The following is a 22,114-nucleotide window of genomic DNA, read 5'->3' as shown; positions in this document are numbered from 1 at the left end:
TTTACTTCATACTGTTGCATGTAGTCTTATAGAATGGTAACTTTACTGGTTCAGGCACAAGATATCATAAATGCTATATATCAGAACAGAATGATTACCTATCATTAAGCATCTTGTATTTGTTTTTTGTTATTGATGAATTTTCTCATCAGCTAAAATATAGTTTGTTTTAAAACTTTTGCAGACGGATGATTAGAACAGATACATTTTGCAAATTAATTTCATCTACAATTTGTTAAGTATAGTCATTGTGTAGCCTGCCTAGAGCAATGACTGTCAGTTGCAAATAGCAGCTTCTGTAGCAGATGTTTGGACTGTATGTGTATTGGAAGCCACAGGCTCTTAGAGATAATACAATTATTATCTCTAAGAGCCTGTGGCTCCTAATATTTTATATTCAATCACCTATATAGTTAATTATTTTTACTTAATTCTATCTGTAGTATAGTGTTACTCTACTATAGTATCTTCAGTATTCATATCTGTTTGCAGGTTATGCACCTAGAAGATTATGAGGAAGGGGCTGTTTTCTCAAGTATAACTTATGGCCCTTATCCACTGGTTATATCTGTGTTGCTGTTGGCCCTGGACAGTATGCTTTACCTACTTGTAGCAGTTTATCTGGATCAAGTGATTCCAGGTATGCTCATTTGAATAATAGAAAAATAAATAATGTCTAAGTTTGATACAGTATTAAGGCCTGAACTCAATGTAAAGTGTGTAGTATCTTGTTGGAGATAATTCTAGGGTTTGGTGACCTGCACATCTGCTTTCCAATAATGTTCAGCATGCACTCTTCGTAAAACAGCATGAGAATGCATACAAAGGGATTTAAGTTGCAGTCCTCAGCCTTAATTTGAAGATTCTCTTGGCAAAGGGAAGGAAAAGCATTATGCATAATTACCAGGGGGAAAATGTCTGCATCTGAACAGGCATCAAATAAGTATACCCATAGCACTGCCCCAAGAATTGTCTGATGGCACGTTATACAGATCTGTGAAGCTAAACAGATCTGACCTATAAGTTGCCTAGATGGGAGACTGCCTAGGAACTTTTAACCACTGAAAGCTCATTGGAAGGCAATGAACATGCAATGTGAAAGGAAATACTTTGAATTCTAAATTGAGAGATGAGGTATGGCAAAGATTATATAGCTAGAGTTAGCAAGTCTGCTGTTAAATCTTGACTTCTAAGTGTATTGGTAAGGCCTGATTTAAACATGATGCTGGCCAGCAATAACTTATTTATGCAGCTTTGCACAGGTGCAGCACTTGTTTAAACTTGGTTGTTCCCAATACAAAACAGCTTTGTGTGCTTAACATACTGTAGCCTGGACAAATACTGTGCTGATGATGAGCATCCGTACCCAGGTTCCACAACATGGCACCCATTGGCATTATTCTGCTCACCACTACTTTCCCTGGCATCTGCCAAACTTTTCAGAAAGTAGGTCAGACCTTGTTGATTGACTTCATTTTCCATTGCTACCACAGCCACTGGATGATGAGGTAAACACCTGTTTTCTCCTTAGTCAATGTGTGGTTCCATTCCCTTCTTGAATTTTACTTCCTTTTCTCCCCCACCCCCCCACCCACTTCCTTGTTCTCCCTCTGTGCTTTCCTTTGTTCATGTTACCTCTCTTCTGTGATTCTTTATGCAGCAGGAAAAAAAGTATTGCATTTGGCTCCTTTTCCTGTGGCAGCCATTTAGGGTTTCGCTCCAAATCCTGTGACAGGCATTTTGGAGTGGTACCACCCCTTCTCAAAATTGTAAAGGTGCCTGCAGAGTTAAAAAGGTTTGATGATGCTTGGTCTAAACTGGAGAGAACTGGGAAGAAATTTGGGTGCTGTATGGTTTCCGGGCTGGGAAGAAATTTTCCAACAGAAAGTGGAGCCCTGAAAAAAACTTAAATTAAATATGTTGTTTTGAAATAATTAAAATGTTTTAAAGACAAGCTTTTACTCATTCAAAATGGGTAGTATGAAGGGGGGTTTTAAATGTAGAACAATCCACACCAGTAATAAAACATGTTCTGAGGCAGAAATATTTAGGGTAACTTTTACCCTATAAATCTGATCTTCCCTCATAATGTTTAATTCAGTGGCTACTATCTGACAAAGATAATAGAATAACATTATTAGTAGCTAAATGTTTGCATGCGGTAATCAATTGTATAAGGAGTTAATTTGGGGGATTATATTAGTGTGATGCTGCTTGTGGTGTTTTGGCTGTTTAAGCAATATCATTTAAGTAAGGCTCCTTCCGCACATGCAAAATAATGCACTTTCAAACTGCTTTCAGTGCTCTTTGAAGCTGTGTGGAATGGCAAAATCCACTTGCAAACAGTTGTGAAAGTGGTTTGAAAACGCATTATTCTGCGTGTGCGGAAGGGGCCTAAGAGAAGGACTTTCCTTGCATGGAAAAGCCAGCTCAAGAGCCATCAGAAGAAGCAATTAATAGGACATGTTTTCACAAATGTGTTAACTGTTTAAGCATGACTAGTTTTGTCAACAGTTTATTTGCTATCATATGTATAGTGATAATATGCTGCTGATGGGTTCAGTGTAACGAACGTTAACCCAGTATTCAAATATATTGATCGTCCTATTGTGACTATTTCTATCCAAATTTTCTCATTCTTTTGTTTACTGTAGAAGTTGTTTTCTGTTTTCAACTTTATTTTTTCCTATTTGTTAGCACAAACGTTACACATAGTGCTCTTTTGGTGGTTAAAGTAGTACAGTAGGTTTAAGTTTGGGACGATAATCATTGTACATATTTCAGTTTTCACGCAAATTTCTGTTTTTATCTAAAAAGAAAAAGAGTGGGAATCTGTTTCCCATGGCCTCAACATTTCTGGAAATTTTGCATCTTTGATCTAAATACGTGTAACTCTTTTGCATAGGCAGTCAGTCAGTTTAACAAGACACTGCAAGCACAAAGTCTTAAAAGTAAGCGCATTTGCCTCACCAGAATCACATTTAATATTTCAGGTTATCTTTAACCACAGTGCATTATAATCACAAGGAACTGTAAGTTATATAAATGTGTGAACAATATTTTTTTTCAGGCTGCTGTTCAAAATCTTTTTGCAAAGGGATTTTTTTCCCCATATGTTCCTGTTGGACTCAGAAAAAGTAATTAAGCATCTGTATATTCCCAGATCAATATGAGCAAAGTAATTAAAAGTTAACTCTTGCTGAATATGAAAAACACATATTTTAAGTGCTTTTATAGAAACGGAAGGTCTCAATGATAAGGTTCTGTGCTCACAATAAACATTATAGCTTGCTCAGCAAGCTAGCAACCTTAGAATGCCATCAAAATATGTGCACCTTATATATAGAGTCCAGCCCATATGTAATGTTTACAAATCTTTCTTTTTGTTGTATTGCTCAGGGGAATATGGGTTGCATCGAAGCTCATTCTTCTTCCTAAAGCCCTCATTTTGGTTAAAAAGGACAAGAAATTATAAGGAATTGTATGAGGCTGGCATCACTGGGAACTTAAATGTCAGTGAGATGACTGAACCTGTACCTCCAGAATTTCAGGGAAAAGAAGCTATCAGGTATGATTTCTACGTTTTAACTTTCAACAGCTGTTAATAAATTTCCTGTGTTTTTGTACAAAAAAAATTAAGCATTAAACAGCCCAATCTGATGAATCTGCTGGTTGTGGTATACCTACATTGGCAGGATGAAGGATCCAGACACTGTCTCCTGTAAAAAAAAAATATGTCAGCTTGTTTTAGATATTGTTCAAAACTGTTATCTGGCAACTTATTAAACCACCCAGCTATATTCCAGGATATATTTTTTAAACATCTGGAACCTTTGGATAGTCAGTTGAAAGGGTTAACATTAGCTGGCAATTTGCATCTTTCATGATTTCCTTAATCGGAGAGAATTAACATGTTATCTTCTACATTGAGATAGGGTTGTAAATTTGGTGATTCTAATTTTTTCTGATCAATAACATTTTGTGTCATAAGGTTTGTTTATCCTTCCATGGATAAATGTACTAGTTCTGTATCACATGTTAATAAATTATCAAGAGAGAAAGGTACAAGTGGTGGCAGGATGCCATGTAGAACAGCACAGCTAGTCAGCAGATTATGATGATTATGATGATTGCACAGGGGTGGTGGTGGGGAATGATAAACAGCTACCGTATATACTCGCCTATAAGCCGAGTTTTTCAGCCCTGTTTTAAGGCTGAAAAAATGCTCCCTCGGCTTATACACGAGTCACCAGCTGGCTCTTCAGGCCTCTGCTGGGGACGTGGCCGGGACAACCTCCCTGCAGCTGCACAAGCCGCTTGTTGCTGCTCTCCTCCTCCAAGGGTGAAGGAGGGTGAAGAGGAACCCTGGCTGGCTGGGCTTCCTCAAACCGGGAGGCAGAGGGAGCTCCTTATTTGGGCAGTGACTCCCCCTGATGTCATTGCCCAAATAAGGAGCTCGCTGGGTTTGAGGAAGCCCAGGCAGCCAGAAGGTGGAGGGAGCTCCTTATTTGGGCAATGACATCAGGGGGAGTCACTGCCCAAATAAGGAGCTCCCTCCACCTCCTGGCAGGCTGGGCTTCCTCAAACCCAGGGGAGCTCCTTATTTGGGCAGTGACTCCCCCTGATGTCTATAAAATCTAATTGATCATCATCATCACCACCATCATCATCATCTTGGAAGATAAGCAGGATTGGCCCTGTTCTATTTGGGTGAGAGACCACCAAGGAAGCTCAGAGTTGCAATGCAGGCACATATAATGGCAAACCACCTCTGAATGTCTCTTGCATTGAAAACTTTATGGAGATGCCATAAGTCAGCTGTGACTTGGAAGCAAAGGGGGAGGGGGGAGGGAGAGAGGGAGAACAAGAAGACTTCTCTGCGCATGGAGCTCGGTTGGATAATGACTATTGTATGGAAGTATGAAACAAAAGGACTTTCAAAGGGCAAGCTAGTGGAGTTTGTAGCAAACTAAATTAAACCTGTTTTTCTAAAAAATAAAATAATATGTCGTTCTGTATGTCTGAACTGGATTTGTACCACTGGGAAACAAAGTCATACAATATATTTTATTGGAAACAAAGTCAATGCTTCCTTCTTCCAGAAGGCCAATGGTATAATCTGACACTGGCACCATGCTAAATATGAATAGTTACTCAGCATTGTCGAAGGCTTTCACGGCTGGATTCAACTGGTTCTGGTGGGTTTTCCGGACTGTGTGGCCGTGGTCTGGTGGATCTTGTTCCTAAAGTTTTGCCTGCATCTGTGGCTGACATCTTCAGAGGTGTATCACAGAGGGAAGTCTGTTAACTGAGGTGCATCACAGAGGGAAGTGTGTAACAGACTTCCCTCTGTGATACACCTCTGAAGATGCCAACCACAGATGCAGGCAAAACGTTAGGAACAAGATCCACCAGACCACGGCCACACAGCCTGGAAAACCCACCAGAACCAGTTACTCAGCATTTCATATGGGATCCTTATAACCTGAAATGTCTTCTCCCATCTTTTAAAATCCAGCCTAATGAAGTGTTTTGGGCAACACTTCAACTTGCAAACTTGCCCTGTTTTGTGTTATTTTTGTTAATCCTACTAAAAGGCTTTTTATTTTTGGATTTTGCTTCGGACTAATATGTACAATCTCTTCTGTTTTCAGAATGTCAAAGGGAAATTATGTATATCCTATCCAACCCACATGGGGGTGCTGTTTAGCTAGAGTTTCTTTAATGACAGGCATTTGACTTGAACTGTAATGAACAATGTTGTGATTTAGAAATGTTCCATTTAGGTGGCACTAAAGCAGTCTATTCACCTTTACTTGGAAATAGAACTTCTAAGTATATACGTATTATATTGAAGAGCATACTTCATGCAGTAGTGTTGCAAAGTATTATGTAACTACATTGATATGTTTTCCAACACATTTCATGAGAGGTCAGAATATGGAAGAAATGATATTCAGTCTATACCAGTGGTGGCGAACCTATGGCACGGGTGCCGTAGGTGGCACTCAGAGCCCTCTCTGTGGGCACGCGCAAACAGAGTCGCCCCCACCCCCACACATCTAGGCTGGTCTGGGCTGCTGGACTCAATTATTAGCATTAAACCTAAGACCTAGTTTTGGGGAAGCCGTGTAGGTAACCCTGTTAAGTGCTGTTAAACCCCACTGATTTTCATGCGAAGAACTAAAGCATGATCCTTTACCTGGGAGTAATCTTGGTTGCTGGCAATGGGCCTTGTTCTGAGTAAACCCTCCTAGGGTTGTGATTCACCCGTTGGAAGAGTTGCACGGTTGCTTCAAAGCAAAGCCACCAACTACCACCAAGCTTACTCCTGAGTAACACACGCCTCGGAGCCAACCATTTTTTCTAAACTAAAACCTTAGTATTCGGGTTAAATTGCCGTGTTGGCACTTTGTGATAAATAAGTGGGTTTTGGGTTGCAGTTTGGGCACTTGGTCTCGAAAAGATTCGCCATCACTGGTCTATACTGTTCAAAAAGTTATTTGGCTTCCTTTGGTAGAGAGTTATTGATATGATATGAGTTATTGATATTGATATTCACACAAGTGATTCCCCCCCCATATTTTACCATTTTTATCATATAACTTCCATGATTTTGCAGAGTGTACAAAACAAAAAAGTTCAGGGGTTTATAAAGTAATTAGGACTGTAATATAATGAAACAGTCCAGAAGGGTGCTATTGTAATGGAATAGGATATAGTCAATAACGATGTTTATTGTATGTATCATCTTACTTTTACTTCACTGTTTTCTATTAGAAGTATACATTTCAAAATTGTTTTAATTTCATTTTAGAATTTTAGGACAGTTATGCTTGCTTCAGAAATCCATTTTGGGGTCAGTTTTGAGGTTTGGAAATAAGAGGGGTGTTATTTCCTATGTGGAAATAAATGTGGCTTTCTGAAGCAACTAAATGTAAAGCAAATAGTACCAGAGTTCAATAGAACCTAGTCCTGCATATCTACAAAAATTCCCCTGAGGTGCAGGTGAATTGGATGCCCCCAGCCATATTTGCCTCCACTGTTTATTATAGGGAATATACCATGTTTCTTCCAGGTCACCATATTTGAACTCTTCATCTTCTGTATGTGTGTCAAGTGCCATCAAGGCAACTTATGGCAAACCAATAGACTTTTCAAGGCAAGAGACTAACAGAGTGGCTTGCCATTGCCTTCTTCTGCACAGCTACCCTGGCATTCCATGGTGGTCTCCCATCCAAGCACTAAGCAGGGCCGACCCTGATTAGCTTCTGAGATCTGATCAAATCAGGCTCGCCTGGGCCTTCCAGATCAGAGCCCCGTCAATTTAGTGCTTCCCAAATAGTGTTGCCCCCTTGTGAGGCCCTGCCACAGGGTCGTCTCTGGCAGTGCCCTATATTAGTTCTATCTGAGGCGCTGCCAGTCCCTCCCAGCCTTAAGACTGGGTGCCGCTAAAATGGGTTGTTATGCTGCATATCAATCTTAATCTCTGCAGTCTGGATCATCATTAGCTCAAGAGGAGTTTCAGGAGCTGCAGCTGCCTTTTCTTACTGGCACTCTTGAGACCTGTGAAGACAAGAGATACAATATGACTTTTGGGCTCCATCCCCCATGAAGAAAGGCATGATCCTCAAAAGGGCCACACACAATACTTGATTAATTTGAATGGGTGAAGAGAGACAGAACAAAGAGCATTACCCTTCTTGTCAGCCCTGAATAAGAAATTGAAGGAGTTCCATGAGAAACATGTCTCATCGTGACATGCCTCCGAAGATGCCAGCCAGAGATGTGGGCGAAATGTTGGGAACAAAAATTACCGGACCATGGCCACACCAGAAAACCCACAACATCCGGAATTGAAGGAGGTTGACTCTGAGCTAATGCAGAGAGAGGAGAACTTTGGTGTCCAATGTGATGCTCATTTCTCGTACTCTCAAAGGCCATGGTTAGAAAGTTGAAAAGTGGAAAGCTGATCTTCAAAAAGACCAACTGCTCCACTTTGGAAGGAACAGACAATGTTTCCTCTCTGGGAAAAGACTTGTTCACTCTGTAGGCTGGTGTAGAGGACAGGAGAGGAGTTCCTGGGCCATTAGAGACAAAGCTGGAAATACTATATGTTTCTGGATTCAATAGATCAATGGATCAGTATCAGACACCTTGTAGGGCTCCACAATATTAGAGGAGGAGGAGTAGTTTGGATTTATATCCGCCCTTTCTCTCCTATAGGAGACTCAAAGGGGCTTACAATCTCCTTGCCCTTCCCCCCTCATAACAAACACCCTGTGAGGTATGTGGGGCTGAGAAGCTGTGACTAGCCCAAGGTCACCTAGCTGGCGTGTGTGGGAGTGCATAGGCTAATCTGAATTCCCCAGATAAGCCTCCACAACTCAAGTGGCAGTGCTGGGAATCAAACCCGGTTCCTCCAGATCAGAGTTTACCTGCTCTTAGCCACTACGTCACTGCTTCTCCTCACCATAGTACCTCACCATCACCTCAGCTTGGTCCTACCTCCTGCTCTTCATATTGTGCTGGTGACAACTGCCTGCCTGATAGACTGCAACCATTTGCCTGCCTGGCAGTGGCATGAAAGGGAAGTGGTTAGCAAAATGGCTCAGGGGAAGTACTACCATATTCCCCCAGCACGTTCTCTTCTGTTTGCCTAAGTCCTTCACTTGGTGGGGGAACTTATCTCTCCAGGTAGTGAGAACATTGTCATGCAGGGAGATTCTGCCCGTGTGCTGTGGGTCACAGATGGGCACCAACATAGAAAGCGTGTTCTGGATGAGAGATTGCACCTGGTCTTCAATGCCCCTTTGCAGTTTCTCCAGTAGGGCTGTAATCCCCAGAAAGAGTGGGGAGCCAACCTGACCTGTGACAGTAAGGTCAGGCCAACTTCTCCTTGAACACTTGCATCAAGGAAATGGTCTGGTTCAGGCTGACTGCACCACAGCTGATTGTAGCACGGTGAAATTCTGAAAGGGCCTTGGGACAATCACTGTATGGGAGCATGTCAGCCACTGCTTGCTGTTGAATGGTTTCTCCCCAAGCATGATGCCAGCCATTTCATGCAGGGTGGTCTTTAGTTCCATTAAACACTTGATCATGGTGTTGCTGGAGTTCTTTTGAGTGGCTGAGTCAGGTGATGTTATGGCAGGTTGACTTGTACCTGCTTCTCATGCAGCAGGTGGCTGGCCTTCACGCTGTATGATAAGTGACCTGACATCTTCTTGCATGACTCCAGAAAGCACCACAATTAATGTGTGCTGATGAACCCTGATGAACCCAATCTGAGAGTATCTTGTGCCACCAAGTGAAGTAGGTAGGTTGTGTATGGAATTCTCTCCAGGCCCATAATACCCACTGCTGCCTTAATGTTGGTGGCAGTGGCAGTCACCATTTAGCTACTAGTGACTTTCCTTAATGTGTGACAATGGCCCCACTATCAAAGATGACATCTACTTCTGGGTCCTTCATTGGTGAGAAGAGCTGGCTAAGCCTCATAATGGAGAAGAAAAGGGATTGCTATCACTGGGTTTTCCTTCTGTCCTTCTGTCCAAGAGTAGCAAAACAAAATGGCTTCCTCCTGTCTACCGCAAATGCAATTACCTTCTAATAGTCCTTTTTCAGAGGCAGAGTGAGGGGGAACAGCACCTGGGGCAGGCGTACACTCTGCACCCTGCCATGCCCCTGCCACACCCACGCACTGACGCGAGTCCAGGGCATTCTGCCCCCCTCGACCCATTGGCGCTATGCCACTGTCCTTCCCACACCAGAAATAATCAAATGAAACAAAGCAGTCCAGGTGAAGCAAGAGGCCTAGTACCACCAGGTCAGCACGAGGAGCGTACTCTGAGAAATGATTGCCTAAGCAAACACAAGTTATATTTCCCTCCTAGAAGCTCTCTGGTTCCTTCTCATGGATCAGGGACCATTCCTGATTCCTTCCTGGGATCTGATTATGTAGCCAACCTGTCTCACTCCCCTTTATGCAGGAAACACAAACAGAAAAAACAACAACCAAACAATAGCAACCAAGGTCAAGCCTTAAAAATCCTGAACAACGCTAGCCTTTTCATGTTATGAATTCCAGAATCCCAAAGGCTTTGGGATTATCTTCTGTTGATTGGGATATCTGCAAAATGACCCAGAACAGCATAATCACCCTGTTTTTCAAATGACCTGGCTGTCCAGAATAGCCCGGCTCTTCAAATGCACATTGCTATATTCCACCGTTGTAATCCACTTTCTGCGTTGCTTAAGACATATTATGTTGTAATCCACTTTCTGTATTGCTTATGGCATGTTTAGACAGTTATCTGTTTGCGTTTATTTCAATTTTGTAAATCTAGTCTTATTTAGGGATTTCTCAGCAAATCTGTTTGATAAACAAACATACCTTGTTCAACACCCACAATCAAACTGTGTATCAATCAGGCATATGTTTGGATTGTAAATTTTCAGCTTCCTGTTGGTGAGAAGCAGGAAATGGGTTCTTAGTTACCCTGCACCCTCAGCACAATAGCTGCATAGTGACTTTGGAAAAGGGAGCTCTTCCCTCATTTCCCAGTTGAACAGGAAGCAGTGTTTTTATCGGCATTACAATAGAGAGGGTTAAAAAGGACTTTACTACATTTTTAATCTCTGAATTGCACTAGGGAGAAGAGAAAGAGTTCGTTTCTCTTCCCCTCATCAGACTGATGGGAGTGGTGCATTGTTTATAATCTCTGCATTGCAAAAGGAAATGAAAATAAGTTTGATGGTTTTCTTTTCTGTGTAGGCCAGGCCAACAACTTCGAGTGGGGATAAAAGAAAAGAAATTGACTCTTTCCAAAATGTTCTGCTTCTCAGCAAATCTGGGGGCAGCAAAGTTCTAGAATGGTCAATCAGAAGAACCAAATTTTCTAGCTAAATCACTAGTTGCACCCCCTTCCGAATCTTTGCTGGGTACAAATCAAAATTTTGCTAGCAAGCGATCAGAAGACAACTCTCAGCTAATCCCTCATCAACTGGGAATTAACTTCTGATGACTGCACATAGCATGTGCCCGTGAATTCACAGAAATAGGATATGAACAGCCTCTCAATTAATTGACTGCCTGATCACCACTGGGGAACAGGAAGTGACTGGCAGACGTTCTTGCATTCCTAGTCCTATTGGATTATGTATTGGATGTTTCATATTGTCCAATTATTTTTTTTTACATTTTGTAATTCTCTGTGAGTCTATGGCCCTTTCCGCATGGCCAGCTTGTGGGGGTGCAGCGGCACAGTTTATGCCACTGCACCCCAATGGGACCGTTCGCGTTTATGGTCCCGCTGGGCACACCGCTTGCTGTGCAGCCTTCGCACAGGCTGCACCGCTCCCAAACGCTGCTTACCTCCCGTCTCCTTCTGTCGCGTTGTGGAGGCCAAGGGACATGCCCCCCCTGGCCAGAGCGACGACCCTGGAGTCAGAGGCCAGGAGGCGTGTCTCCTGGCCTCCACAACGCGATGGAAAGAGACCAGAGGTAAGCAGCATTTGGGAGGGCCGGGGGAGAAACGTAGGCTTCCACCCGGTGCCATTCGCTTGGCACCGAATGGAACCAGTGTTTGCTGAAAACTTTGTTCCCCGAGTGAGGTTTGAAAACACTATTTTGGTGGGAACAGAGCGCCGCTGCATCGATTTGGCAGCGGCGCAGCCTGTGCAAAGGGTCCCCGCCAAAACAGAGTTTTACCGGGCCGAAATCATTGATTTTGGCCCGTGTATAAAGGGCCTAAGTGAGAAATGTAGGCTATAAATGAATAAATTCCCAAAGTAGATTATATTTTACTTGAACATGCAGATCAGCTTTCTATTTAGAGCAAATGTGCATTTTGAGTCACTTTCTAAGAAAACTACTAAAATGTTTGTGTTTGCTAATAAATTTGCTCTGTTTTCTTTCAGAATCAGTGGTGTTCAAAAATCTTTTGTTAAGAAGGATGAAACAGTAGAGGCATTGAAAGGTAAGAAGGTTTAGACTTTCAAAGGTTACAGTTAATTTATACTGGTATTTTACTTAAATGTTGGTGAATTCTGCATAGCACAAATATGTCTTCAGGACATTATAAATAGCATTTTGGGGAAGAACTTCATACAGGTCTCTTCCCTAGAACAACTGAGGCCTGTTATGTTCCTCTGAACCCAGGTTTTTCAAAAATCGCTAAACTAGCAATTGTTTTGTTAAATCTTGGCTTGGACACTCCCACGCAAACACAACAGGCAGGAGACACTTTATTTTTCCTGCCTGCCAGTTGATTCCCCCCTACCACCCCTTTACTTTTGTTTCTGCCACTGTCTGCCATGTCAAGAAGATTCTGCTCACCCACCATTTTGTGCAGTTCACTCAGCATATTGCAGGCTGATTCTCTGAGAGTTTGCCATTTTACAAATCTCCCAAGCTTGTTCTTTCCTGGGCAGCGAGTATTACTGCCATTTTACTCATAGATCTACAAAAACACATTCATTATTGCCTGACCATTGCAAGAAAGTCCCTTTTTAATCTTTTTTTAAAATTGTGTGTTGAACAGGTGAAGCTATGCAGGTGAAGCCAATCATATTGTGGGGAAATTGGCATGGTTGCAAGTGTTTGTTTCTGTATGCCTTCAGAGCTACACATACCTTGTAAAAAATGTTAAGCATTTTCGTGCAAAGATGCAAAAACAACCCAAATTATTTTCATGGGCTCAAATCACTTCTGAATGCATAAATGCCAACAGAAAAAAGGAACATGGGTTCATTTATAACAATTGCAATTTCTTGTGCATACAATGTGTGGAATCCACCATTACATGTTATATTAAGTGTTTGTCATTTCTTAAGCAGGAATGTGAATAGAAGTAGCAAAAATCATTGCATTATTGCTTATGCTATTATTTCATCTCTCCTCACCCCAATTATTTAATTCTTTTATTAGGTTTATCCTTTGATATTTATGAGGGTCAGATCACAGCGTTACTTGGACATAGTGGAACAGGAAAAACAACATTAATGAACGTTCTGTGTGGATTGTGCCCACCTTCTGATGGTAAATACTGTCAAACCATAAAATGTGTCCAGGTTGCCTTTTTTGGGGGGTCTAAATCTTGTCCCCAAATCTGACAGTTTTCTTTCACCTGATTTCAATCTTGAGGAACAGCCAAGAAAATCAGGAAGATGCCACAAACCAGCAATATTTGAGTTTTGCAACAAGTACTGTAAGTTCTCTACTGCTCTTGTCGTTTAGTAGAAGAGTGCCAGACCTGACCAGTAACTTGTGCTGTTGAGAATTTGCCTCACTTCTCCACAGCAGCATCTTCCAAATGCATTGCAGGAAATCTGGGCATGTTGAAGTATTGCAAATATAGTCTCTTTCTTACTGCACCAAAGTGACTATTTTATGCTGGTAGCTACCATGATAATCTGTGGTGATCTCTTCTTTAATTTTTTTATGCTTTAGGGTTTGCATCAATCTATGGATATAGAGTTTCTGAAATAGATGAAATGCTAGATGTGAGAAAAATAACAGGAGTGTGCCAACAATCGGATATATATTTTGATGTATTAACAGTGGAAGAGAATTTATCAATAGTTGCCTCAGTTAAAGGTATACCTCCAAATGATATGATACAAGAGGTGAGTAACTGAGCTGATTCACAGATATAATTTGTATGTAATCTAGATTCTGGGCAATAGTAAAGGGAAATAGCAGCTGCAGTATTTTCGTCACAATATACTTAGAAAATAAAGAATTATGCACCCTGTCCTTTTGTGCACCCTGCCAAAATAAAGCGTTTTGAGGCAGGAAACCCACTCGATGAATTATAGTTACAAGTAAGTGCAACTTCATTATTTCGAGTTCAAAACATTTTATGTTGGATCCTCTAAACTAGTGATCTTTTTTACTAAAACATTTTTTAAATGTTTCATCCCTGCCTGTGTGGAGAAACAGGAAACATTTTGTCGAAGGCTTTCATGGCCGGATTCAACTGGTTCTGGTGGGTTTTCTGGGCTATGTGGCCATGGTCTGGTGGATTTTGTTCCTAACGTTATGTGTAACAGACAGTGTGTGTAACAGAGTGTAAAGACTTCCCTCTGTGATACACCTCTGAAGATGCCAGTCACAGATGCAGGCGAAACGTTAGGAACAAGATCCACCAGACGACGGCCACACAGCCCGGTAAATCCACCAGAACCAGGAAACATTTTATTTCTCACACCTGAATTAGAAGCTCCATGCTTCCCTTCATCTCCACTGGTTTCATTTCTCTGGCTGTCCGCCATATTCTGCTGCTTCAGAGATTCTATGTCTACCATTTTCTGAAATTTCCTATGTATGTTTTCTCATCTGGTCTTGCAGCTGCCTGCCATTTCTGTCATCGCTGTACATTAATAAATTTATCATTGCCTGCTGGTTATGCAAATGGACTGTTTTTTTCTTTTTTAATTTTTTGTCTGTTGTGGATTTGATTCTACATAGATTTGATGTCAGAATCAGCAAGGCTTTGGATATCTTTGTAGCATCTAAGCCATGCATGTGCATGTTTGTTTGTTTTTTAAAAAAAAAACAATTTTCACCTGAAATCTTTTATTTTTATGGTCTTTGCTGACAAAACCCATTAAAACAATTCTTTTCAAAACATTTGCAAAAATATTTTAAATGCTTTGTGCAGACACTGTCTCCAGAAAAATCTATAAGAACCTGTTGTTCCCCCATTTCCTTTTCTAGATGTTATCTGCTATAGAGGTTTGGGGGAAAAATTGAAAATGAGATGAGAGGACATATATAATCTTTTAAAAACTCTGAAATAAAATATGTTGGGTTTTTTTAATTAGGCGTTGTTAATCAGAGGTTGCTTCTTATTCATAAGCCAGGTTAAGCCTTATTATGTTGAAAATCCAAATGAACAGAACTATGTGCAACTTGTTCTTGTTTTAAGTACTGAATGAATGAATGAATGAATGAATGAATGAATGAATGAATGAATGAATGAATGAATGAATGAATGAATGAATGAATGAATGAATGAATGAATGAATGAGCGAGCCTTTATTGGCATACAAGTTTTAAGTACTGTTAACTACTTCTTGTGCTTTATTTCACAAGGTGCAGAAAATGTTATTGGACTTGGATATGCAGCCCATTAAAGATAACCAAGTTAAAAAACTTAGTGGAGGACAGAAAAGAAAGCTGTCGATTGGATTTGCTATTATTGGCGATCCCAAGGTAAATACCAGCAGGACAGAAGTAGAGTGGTCAATTGGTGTGGTAAAACACTGTAATAGTTTGTACATAACACATAATAGTTTGTACATAATACATAATAGTTTGTACATAACATAATCTGCATTGCTCATGATTTAAGTGAAAATGTGCAAAAATAGTTACCTTTTAGTTTTATTCTTGTTTGTCTTAGAAGACGAAGAGGGGTTTTCATTTATATTCCACCTTTCTCTTCTGTAAGGAGATTCAAGGTAGCTTACAAGCTCCTTTCCCTTCCTCTCCCCACAACAGACACCTTGTGAGGTAGGCACTGGCGTAATGCCCATTGGGCAAGGTGGGCAGCTGCCCAGGGCATCACCTTCTGGGGGGCATCAAAATGCTGGGTTCATTTTTGGGTATTTTAATGGTTTTTCATTTTTGGCCTGCAGGGGGCGCAGTTTTTAAGCTAGCGGCACCAAAATTACAGCGTATCATCAGGAGACTGTCCTTATGCTACCCTCCAAGTTTGGTGAGATTTGGTTCAGGGAGTCCAAAGTTATGGACTCCCAAAGGGGGTGCCCCTATCCCCCATTGTTTTCAACGGGAGCTAATAGGAGATGGGGGCTACAGTTTTGAGGGTCCATAACTTTGGCCCCCCTGAACCAAACTGCACCAAACCTGGGGGGTATCACTTGGGCAGTCTCCTGATGAGACCCTGAAACTGTGCCTTCAGAAATGTGCCCCCCCCCCAGCCTGCAACCCCCATTGACAGCAATGCAGAAAACTCAATGCAGAACAAAGATTCTTGGAGAAATTTCGGGATGTTCTTGCAGGGAAGGCATTCTTGGACGTATCAGCACCAAAATTTCAGGGTATCATCTGGAGACTGTCATGATGGCACCCCCAAGGTTTGGTGCAGTTTGGTTCAGGGGGTCCAAAGTTATGGACCCTCAAAAGGGTAGCCCCCATCTCCTTAGCAAAGAATGTGGGATGGGGTATCCCCTTTGAGGGGCCATAACTTTGGACCCCCTAAACCAAACTGCGCCAGACTTGGGGGAGTCCCATTAGGACCGTTTCCAGATGATACCTGACATTTTGGTGCTGATACATCCAAAAATGTGCCCCCTTCTGGAACATCTCAGAAATTTGCCCAAGAATCTTTGTTCTGCATTGTTCTGTATTGCTGTCAACGGGGGTTGCAGGCTGGAGGGGGCACATTTCTGAAGGCACAATCTCAAAACTTTCAGGGACTCATCAGGAGACTGCCCTGAGGATACCCTCCAGGATTGGTGCAGTTTGGTTCAGGGGGGCCAAGGTTATGGACCCTCAAAACTGTAGCCCCCATCTCCTATTAGCTCCCATTGCAAGCCTTTATTGGCATAGACAACAGTACAACAATAATAAAAATGGATTAAAAAGCATATACAATACAGGAAATAAATGTTAGGTCGAAGGAAATCTACTGGCGTTTAGTGATTTCCAGGAGAAAGTCTGCCACTATCATACAGAGAGAAGGATCAGGATTGTCCAACAAGTAGTGTAATCTAATTAAAACGGGGAGATCTGGTAAATGTAAAGGAGTAAGATTCACATACTTGGATCTGATTTCCTTGAATCTGAGACAGTGTAGTAATTGGTGGGCCAGAGATTCAACTGAGCCATGATTACATGGGCACAATCTTTTAGCCTTTTCTTGCTTATTAAATCTGCCATGTAACAAGGCAGAAGACATAACATTAAACCTGGAAAGCATTATGGCTCTCCTTTGAGCAGGGTTTATTAAGCAATACAGGTAGTGTGCCAAGTGGTCCCGTTCAAATGGGAGAGAAAAGTACAGGGGGGAACATGTTTTCTTGGCTGTGGTGATTAGGGTAGAGAACTCTCTATCCAATAGTTGACCTTTTAATTTTCTATAAGCTTCTGAATAGGACAAAGGGCAAAGTGAATCCACTGACAGTCCAATAGAGGCCATTTTTTCTTCAATTATGGAAAACCAGGGGTTGGAATGGGTGTCAGAGAGCACACGGTGGACCAGGGAATTACAGTCTGAGAGAAAATGAATTCGCAGCCAGAATCTAAAAGCCCTCAGCCAAGCGGCTGATTCCAAGGAGTTTTGACCTAACTCCAGACAAAGGGCTGCATAGGGCACGCAATTTGGGGATTAACTCCCATTGGAAACAATGGGGGATGGGGAACCCCCTTTGGGAGTCCATAACTTTGGACTCCGTGAACCAAACCTCACCAAACTTGGGGGATAGCATAAGGACAGTCTCCTGATGATACGCTGAAATGTTAGTGCTGATATGTCTAAAAATGCACCCCCTGCACGCACTAATGTCCTGTGCAAAAAAATTTGGTCGTGGTGAAGTGGCTGACCATTGGAGGGGGGGGGCATCCAACTCAGGTTTTGCCCAGGGCTACAGTTTGCCTCGTTACGCCCCTGGAGGTAGGTGGGGCTGAGAGAGTTCCAAAGAACTGTAACTAGCCCAAAATCACCCAGCAGGAATGTAGGAGTGCAGAAACACATCTAGTTCACCAGATAAGCCTCTGCCACTCAGGTAGAGGAGTGGGGAATCAAACCCGGTTCTCCAGATTAGTTGTTAAAGTGAAAATAGCCATGCATGTTCATGACTGTTCTAGTAGCAGGATTTGCCCTTGTTATTGAATTCTGACAGCATGCTGGATGAAGTGTGCTCTCTATACTAAATATACTAGAAATATGGTCGAGGCCCTTGAATTAGGCTATAATTGCAATTATGCATTCGGATTCATTATAGTAGTCCAGATCTCTTTAGTAGTAGTGCATCTTTTTCTGTTCAGTACTATATGCTTTTTATGCATCAGTTGATCAACCAACTTGATGTATAATTTTTGCCCTCTATAGTTCTTAACTGGACTAGTAGAAAGTATCAGATCCTTTGTTTATAGACTACACTTTTTCATGAGAAATTTTTACACACCTTTAAGTAAATATGGGGGTACTTGATCTACATGTCTTGTAACATTCCTTATCATAGTCAAGCAACAAAATGATTGTTTATCCAAAGAGAAGTCCAAATCAAAATTATATTCCTGGGTTTTTTTCTGGGGAGTGCCACTTTTTTGCTATGGTTTCAATATAATATTTTGTATAATAATTCTACCTATATCTTATTAATTACCATTCATAGGAGTGTACTGAGAAATTGTTTCGTAATGGTGTCGCAGGGAGTTAATCTACTATTCTCTCGCAAAGCAATAACACAGAGATGGCATTGTTGGGAGGGGAGAATGGTGGGAAGTGGTACAGCTGGATATAAAGGATACATTCTTGTGCTGCGTTTTTCATCCAGAACTGAACACTAGCACTATAGAAAGGGGGATGCAACAAGCTGCTCAACTAACTCCCAATATAATAGTGTGTGTGTGTGTGTGTGCGTGCGCGCGCGCACGCACGCACACACACACGCACACGTATTGTGGAGGTGGGGCTGTCTTCCCCATCATTTCTGAATTGTCTGGCTGAATTTTTTTCCCTATTCAAAAGGAGGGTGGAATAAAATCTCTGAGTTCAACTGTATAAGTGATCTGTTCCAAATGTCTGCTTTCATGGCAAAGCTTTGTGTATGTTCAGTGCTTCCTGATAGGTTTTTAGACTCTTTCCCTTTTTCTTTCTATAAAATACTATGTTTTAAGAACATTAGGGGTATCTCCAAAGTATACAGAAATCACTGAAACATCTGTGAGTGGCTTTACAGCACTACTGGCTTTCAAGACATGATAAGCATACATAAAATGCCTAACATTATTGCTACTATTTTTTATTTATTTCTTTTTATGCCACCCTTTCCCTCATGGGCTCAGGGTAGCTTCCAACACATTAATATAGACAATGAAATCAAGATTAAAATCAGTTCCAAATTCTGATGGTAACTAAAAATTTCACAAAAATACTATAAAACTCCTAAATCCAATATATACAAAATACAAAAAACAAAAAACAGACCCGGAGCAAAAAACCAAAACTGGAAATCAGAAAAACTGAAAAAGGAGGGGAAGACAGGTGGCAGAAGAGAAGAGAAAGACCATTCAGATGGAAAAAGATGATATCTGTGTATCTTCTACTCGTCAGTTCCTTCCAATTCAACAGAGTTGAAACAGAGGAACACGTATATATTATATGGTCCATCTAGCAAGGACATCTGTTCCACCTATCTCACCCCTGTTTTATCCAAGTTCCCAGGAAGATCTGAAAATTTCTATTCATACTTACTTGCAGACTGCTGGCAGTGTATAGAGCACGATGTAGTAATGTGTCGGTAGCTAACTGTAGATGTATTTGTGGCAGTGAGGCAGATGAAAATATTCTGCATTATGTTTTGGAGTGTCCTCTATATGATGACATAAGAACTAAATATATTAAAGGATTTCTCCCAATTGTGGGGGATACTGACAACACTGGGAAACTGATTTGTCTACAATCCGATGGCGATCCATACATTTCCAACCGAGTAACACTTTTTGCTCATGCCGCAAGAAGAATCAGACTATATGGTGTCATGATGTGTCTTATTATTTGACAGGGATATTTGTATTAGTACTAATTTGGTTGTTTTAGTTTTATTGGTATATGGGGTGTTTTTGTGTGTGTTTAATCTTTTTATGTTGTGTATGAGGAGATTGTGAAGGCCAACGGTCAGTAAATTTACTACTAGTTACTTGCAGACTGCTCCAGTGAGACTACCTCAAAACTTGCCAAATTTTGTACTGAGACTTTATCTACAAGGAAGTAGATATTCCAGACTTTTAGTAACCTTTATGTATGATTAATTACAGCACAAAAAGACTATGAATTTTAATCTTTGTGTATTAATTTTAGATTTATATGTAAACTGTACTGTTAAAATTGATTTTGACAATCTCTTGATCGTAATAAATATTGGTTGGTTGGATAGGCTTTCCACGGAGTCTGATTGATATTATTCAGGCAGAATTTGCAATATAGCCCCTGGCTGCTTACACTACATCTTGCCTTGCTATTATAGCAACTCCATTTCTTCTGTGTTTGTTAGGTTCATTATCTAAAAAATGCAGAGTTTGTATTTTCTGATTACTTTTTTCCGGTTCACTGTTTAGGTATTACTCTTAGATGAACCAACTGCTGGGATGGATCCGTGCTCACGACGTGCAGTTTGGAACATTTTGAAAAGCAGAAAAGCAAATCGAGTGACCGTCTTCAGTACCCATTTCATGGATGAAGCAGACATTATCGCTGGTAAGATCCACTTCTGTACTGTGTCTGAAATAATACAGAACATGAATGTTATTTCTATTGGTTGTTTCTGTAAAAACTTATATGACTAAGAATGCCTTCTGGTTGGTTTGTTTTTTAGATCGGAAAGCTGTGATTTCTCAAGGAATGCTGAAATGCGTTGGCTCCTCTTTCTTCCTTAAAACAAAATGGGGAATTGGCTACCGATTGAGGTATCATTCAGTAGTCTACAGGTTCATTTAATGTTGTAATGTGTGGTCCACAATCCAGCAAAGTTGGATACTCTGTTGGTGGTCATTTATTTTCTGTTAGGAGTTTAGATTATCAGATAAACATTTATAAATATTCATTCTTTTAGTTGGGTTTAGATAATACATCTTCACTTGAAATTGGCTTACTGATTTTTGTGCCTTCTTTCTAAGAATGATAATGAGGCCTACCTTTAGCAATAATAATTATACCTCACATGTATATATATATTTTTCTCATAGTATGCACATAGACAGATACTGTAACACAGAAGGTACATCATCATTGGTCAGACAGCATATCCCTGGAGCCAGTTTATTAAAACAGAATGAAGAGCAACTTGTATATGGCTTACCTTTTAAAGACATGGACAAGTTTTCAGGTACAGTTCATATCGTAATTGATGTCTATTGAAATGACCAGTGAGCAGAAGATGAACGAATCAGTGGAATCAAGGGAAGCCAAAATTAAAAAGTCTTTAACATTAGCCCTATCACACAGAAGAGAGAGATGACCCCTATTCTCAAAGAAGAATCAGGCAGCCCCATCCAAATTGCAGGAGGGCTTTATGGTAGCGCAGAGAGCAAAAAAGGCAAAAAAAGAAACCCCTGCCACCAGAAAGCCCTTCATAGAGATCCCATGGACTTACACCACCAAAAGGTGGCATAAGTCCAGGAGCCAGCATGTCCACCGGCCAATCGGGTGGAATCTGACTCGCATTGGCTCTTCCCCTGACCACAATGCTGGATCACCCCCACAATGGCGGCAAGGGCACGGGAACACTGGCGCAGTGCCAGAGCCATGTTCCACCAGTGGGGAGGGTCATTGTGGCTGCTCACCAGCAGATTCAGCCCTTTGCCGGGGCAAGTGCCCCAAGGAGGCAAATCTGCCAGGGTGACCCTGCACCACTCCCACTGGCAGATTTCCCCCACTTTTGGATGGGTGTGTAAACCCCAACAGTTTCTCTCTAGATTGTCATACTTATGTATATAATCTTGAGGTTTACTTCCTCTAGAGGAAAATATTTTTAAACTTTGATGATAGGGAAAACTTTTTCCAAAATTTAGCAAAAAAACTCCGTTCATTCCTTATAGACAGTGTTATAATTATTGTAATCTAGGAGTGTCAATCTCCTATTCTGGTGGCATTAGACTCCTAATGTACTTACAGAACATAGTGATATAGGAATCATTGTTGGTGCTACACTAAACAATTTAAGGAACTGAAGCAGTGTGTTTGCAAGGAAATATAATTTTATTTCCAAGAAGTGACTTAACATGTTTCCATTTCTCTTCTAGCTTTATTTTCTGATCTTGATACTCATTCTCACTTGGGTTTCATCTCTTATGGGGTTTCCATGACAACCTTGGAAGATGTATTCCTCAAGCTTGAAGTTGAAGCTGAAATTGACCAAGCAG

The 22,114-nt window shown here is 41.1% G+C and overlaps 1 protein-coding gene across 6 annotated transcripts in view; it reads left to right on the top strand.

Moving 5' to 3' along the window:
• The window catches only part of ABCA5 (ATP binding cassette subfamily A member 5), an 80,092-nt gene that overhangs the window by 24,136 nt on the left and 33,842 nt on the right, over positions 1–22,114 (top strand). For all 6 annotated transcript variants that reach the window (XR_007243814.1, XM_048488381.1, XM_048488382.1 and 3 more), the window contains 10 exons: positions 493–640; positions 3,400–3,568; positions 11,923–11,981; positions 12,932–13,042; positions 13,454–13,629; positions 15,101–15,220; positions 20,312–20,450; positions 20,569–20,659; positions 20,939–21,078; positions 21,995–22,114. Coding sequence is in view for 5 of the 6 variants with exons in the window: in XM_048488381.1 (XP_048344338.1) it covers positions 493–640; positions 3,400–3,568; positions 11,923–11,981; positions 12,932–13,042; positions 13,454–13,629; positions 15,101–15,220; positions 20,312–20,450; positions 20,569–20,659; positions 20,939–21,078; positions 21,995–22,114 (1,273 nt within the window). In the remaining variant the exon portion in view is untranslated. The remainder of the gene's footprint in view (positions 1–492; positions 641–3,399; positions 3,569–11,922; positions 11,982–12,931; positions 13,043–13,453; positions 13,630–15,100; positions 15,221–20,311; positions 20,451–20,568; positions 20,660–20,938; positions 21,079–21,994) is intronic.

Source organism: Sphaerodactylus townsendi, linkage group LG03, assembly GCF_021028975.2.
Source record: "Sphaerodactylus townsendi isolate TG3544 linkage group LG03, MPM_Stown_v2.3, whole genome shotgun sequence".
Taxonomy (NCBI): Eukaryota; Metazoa; Chordata; class Lepidosauria; order Squamata; family Sphaerodactylidae; genus Sphaerodactylus; species Sphaerodactylus townsendi.
This window is presented reverse-complemented; position numbering and strand designations above follow the sequence as displayed.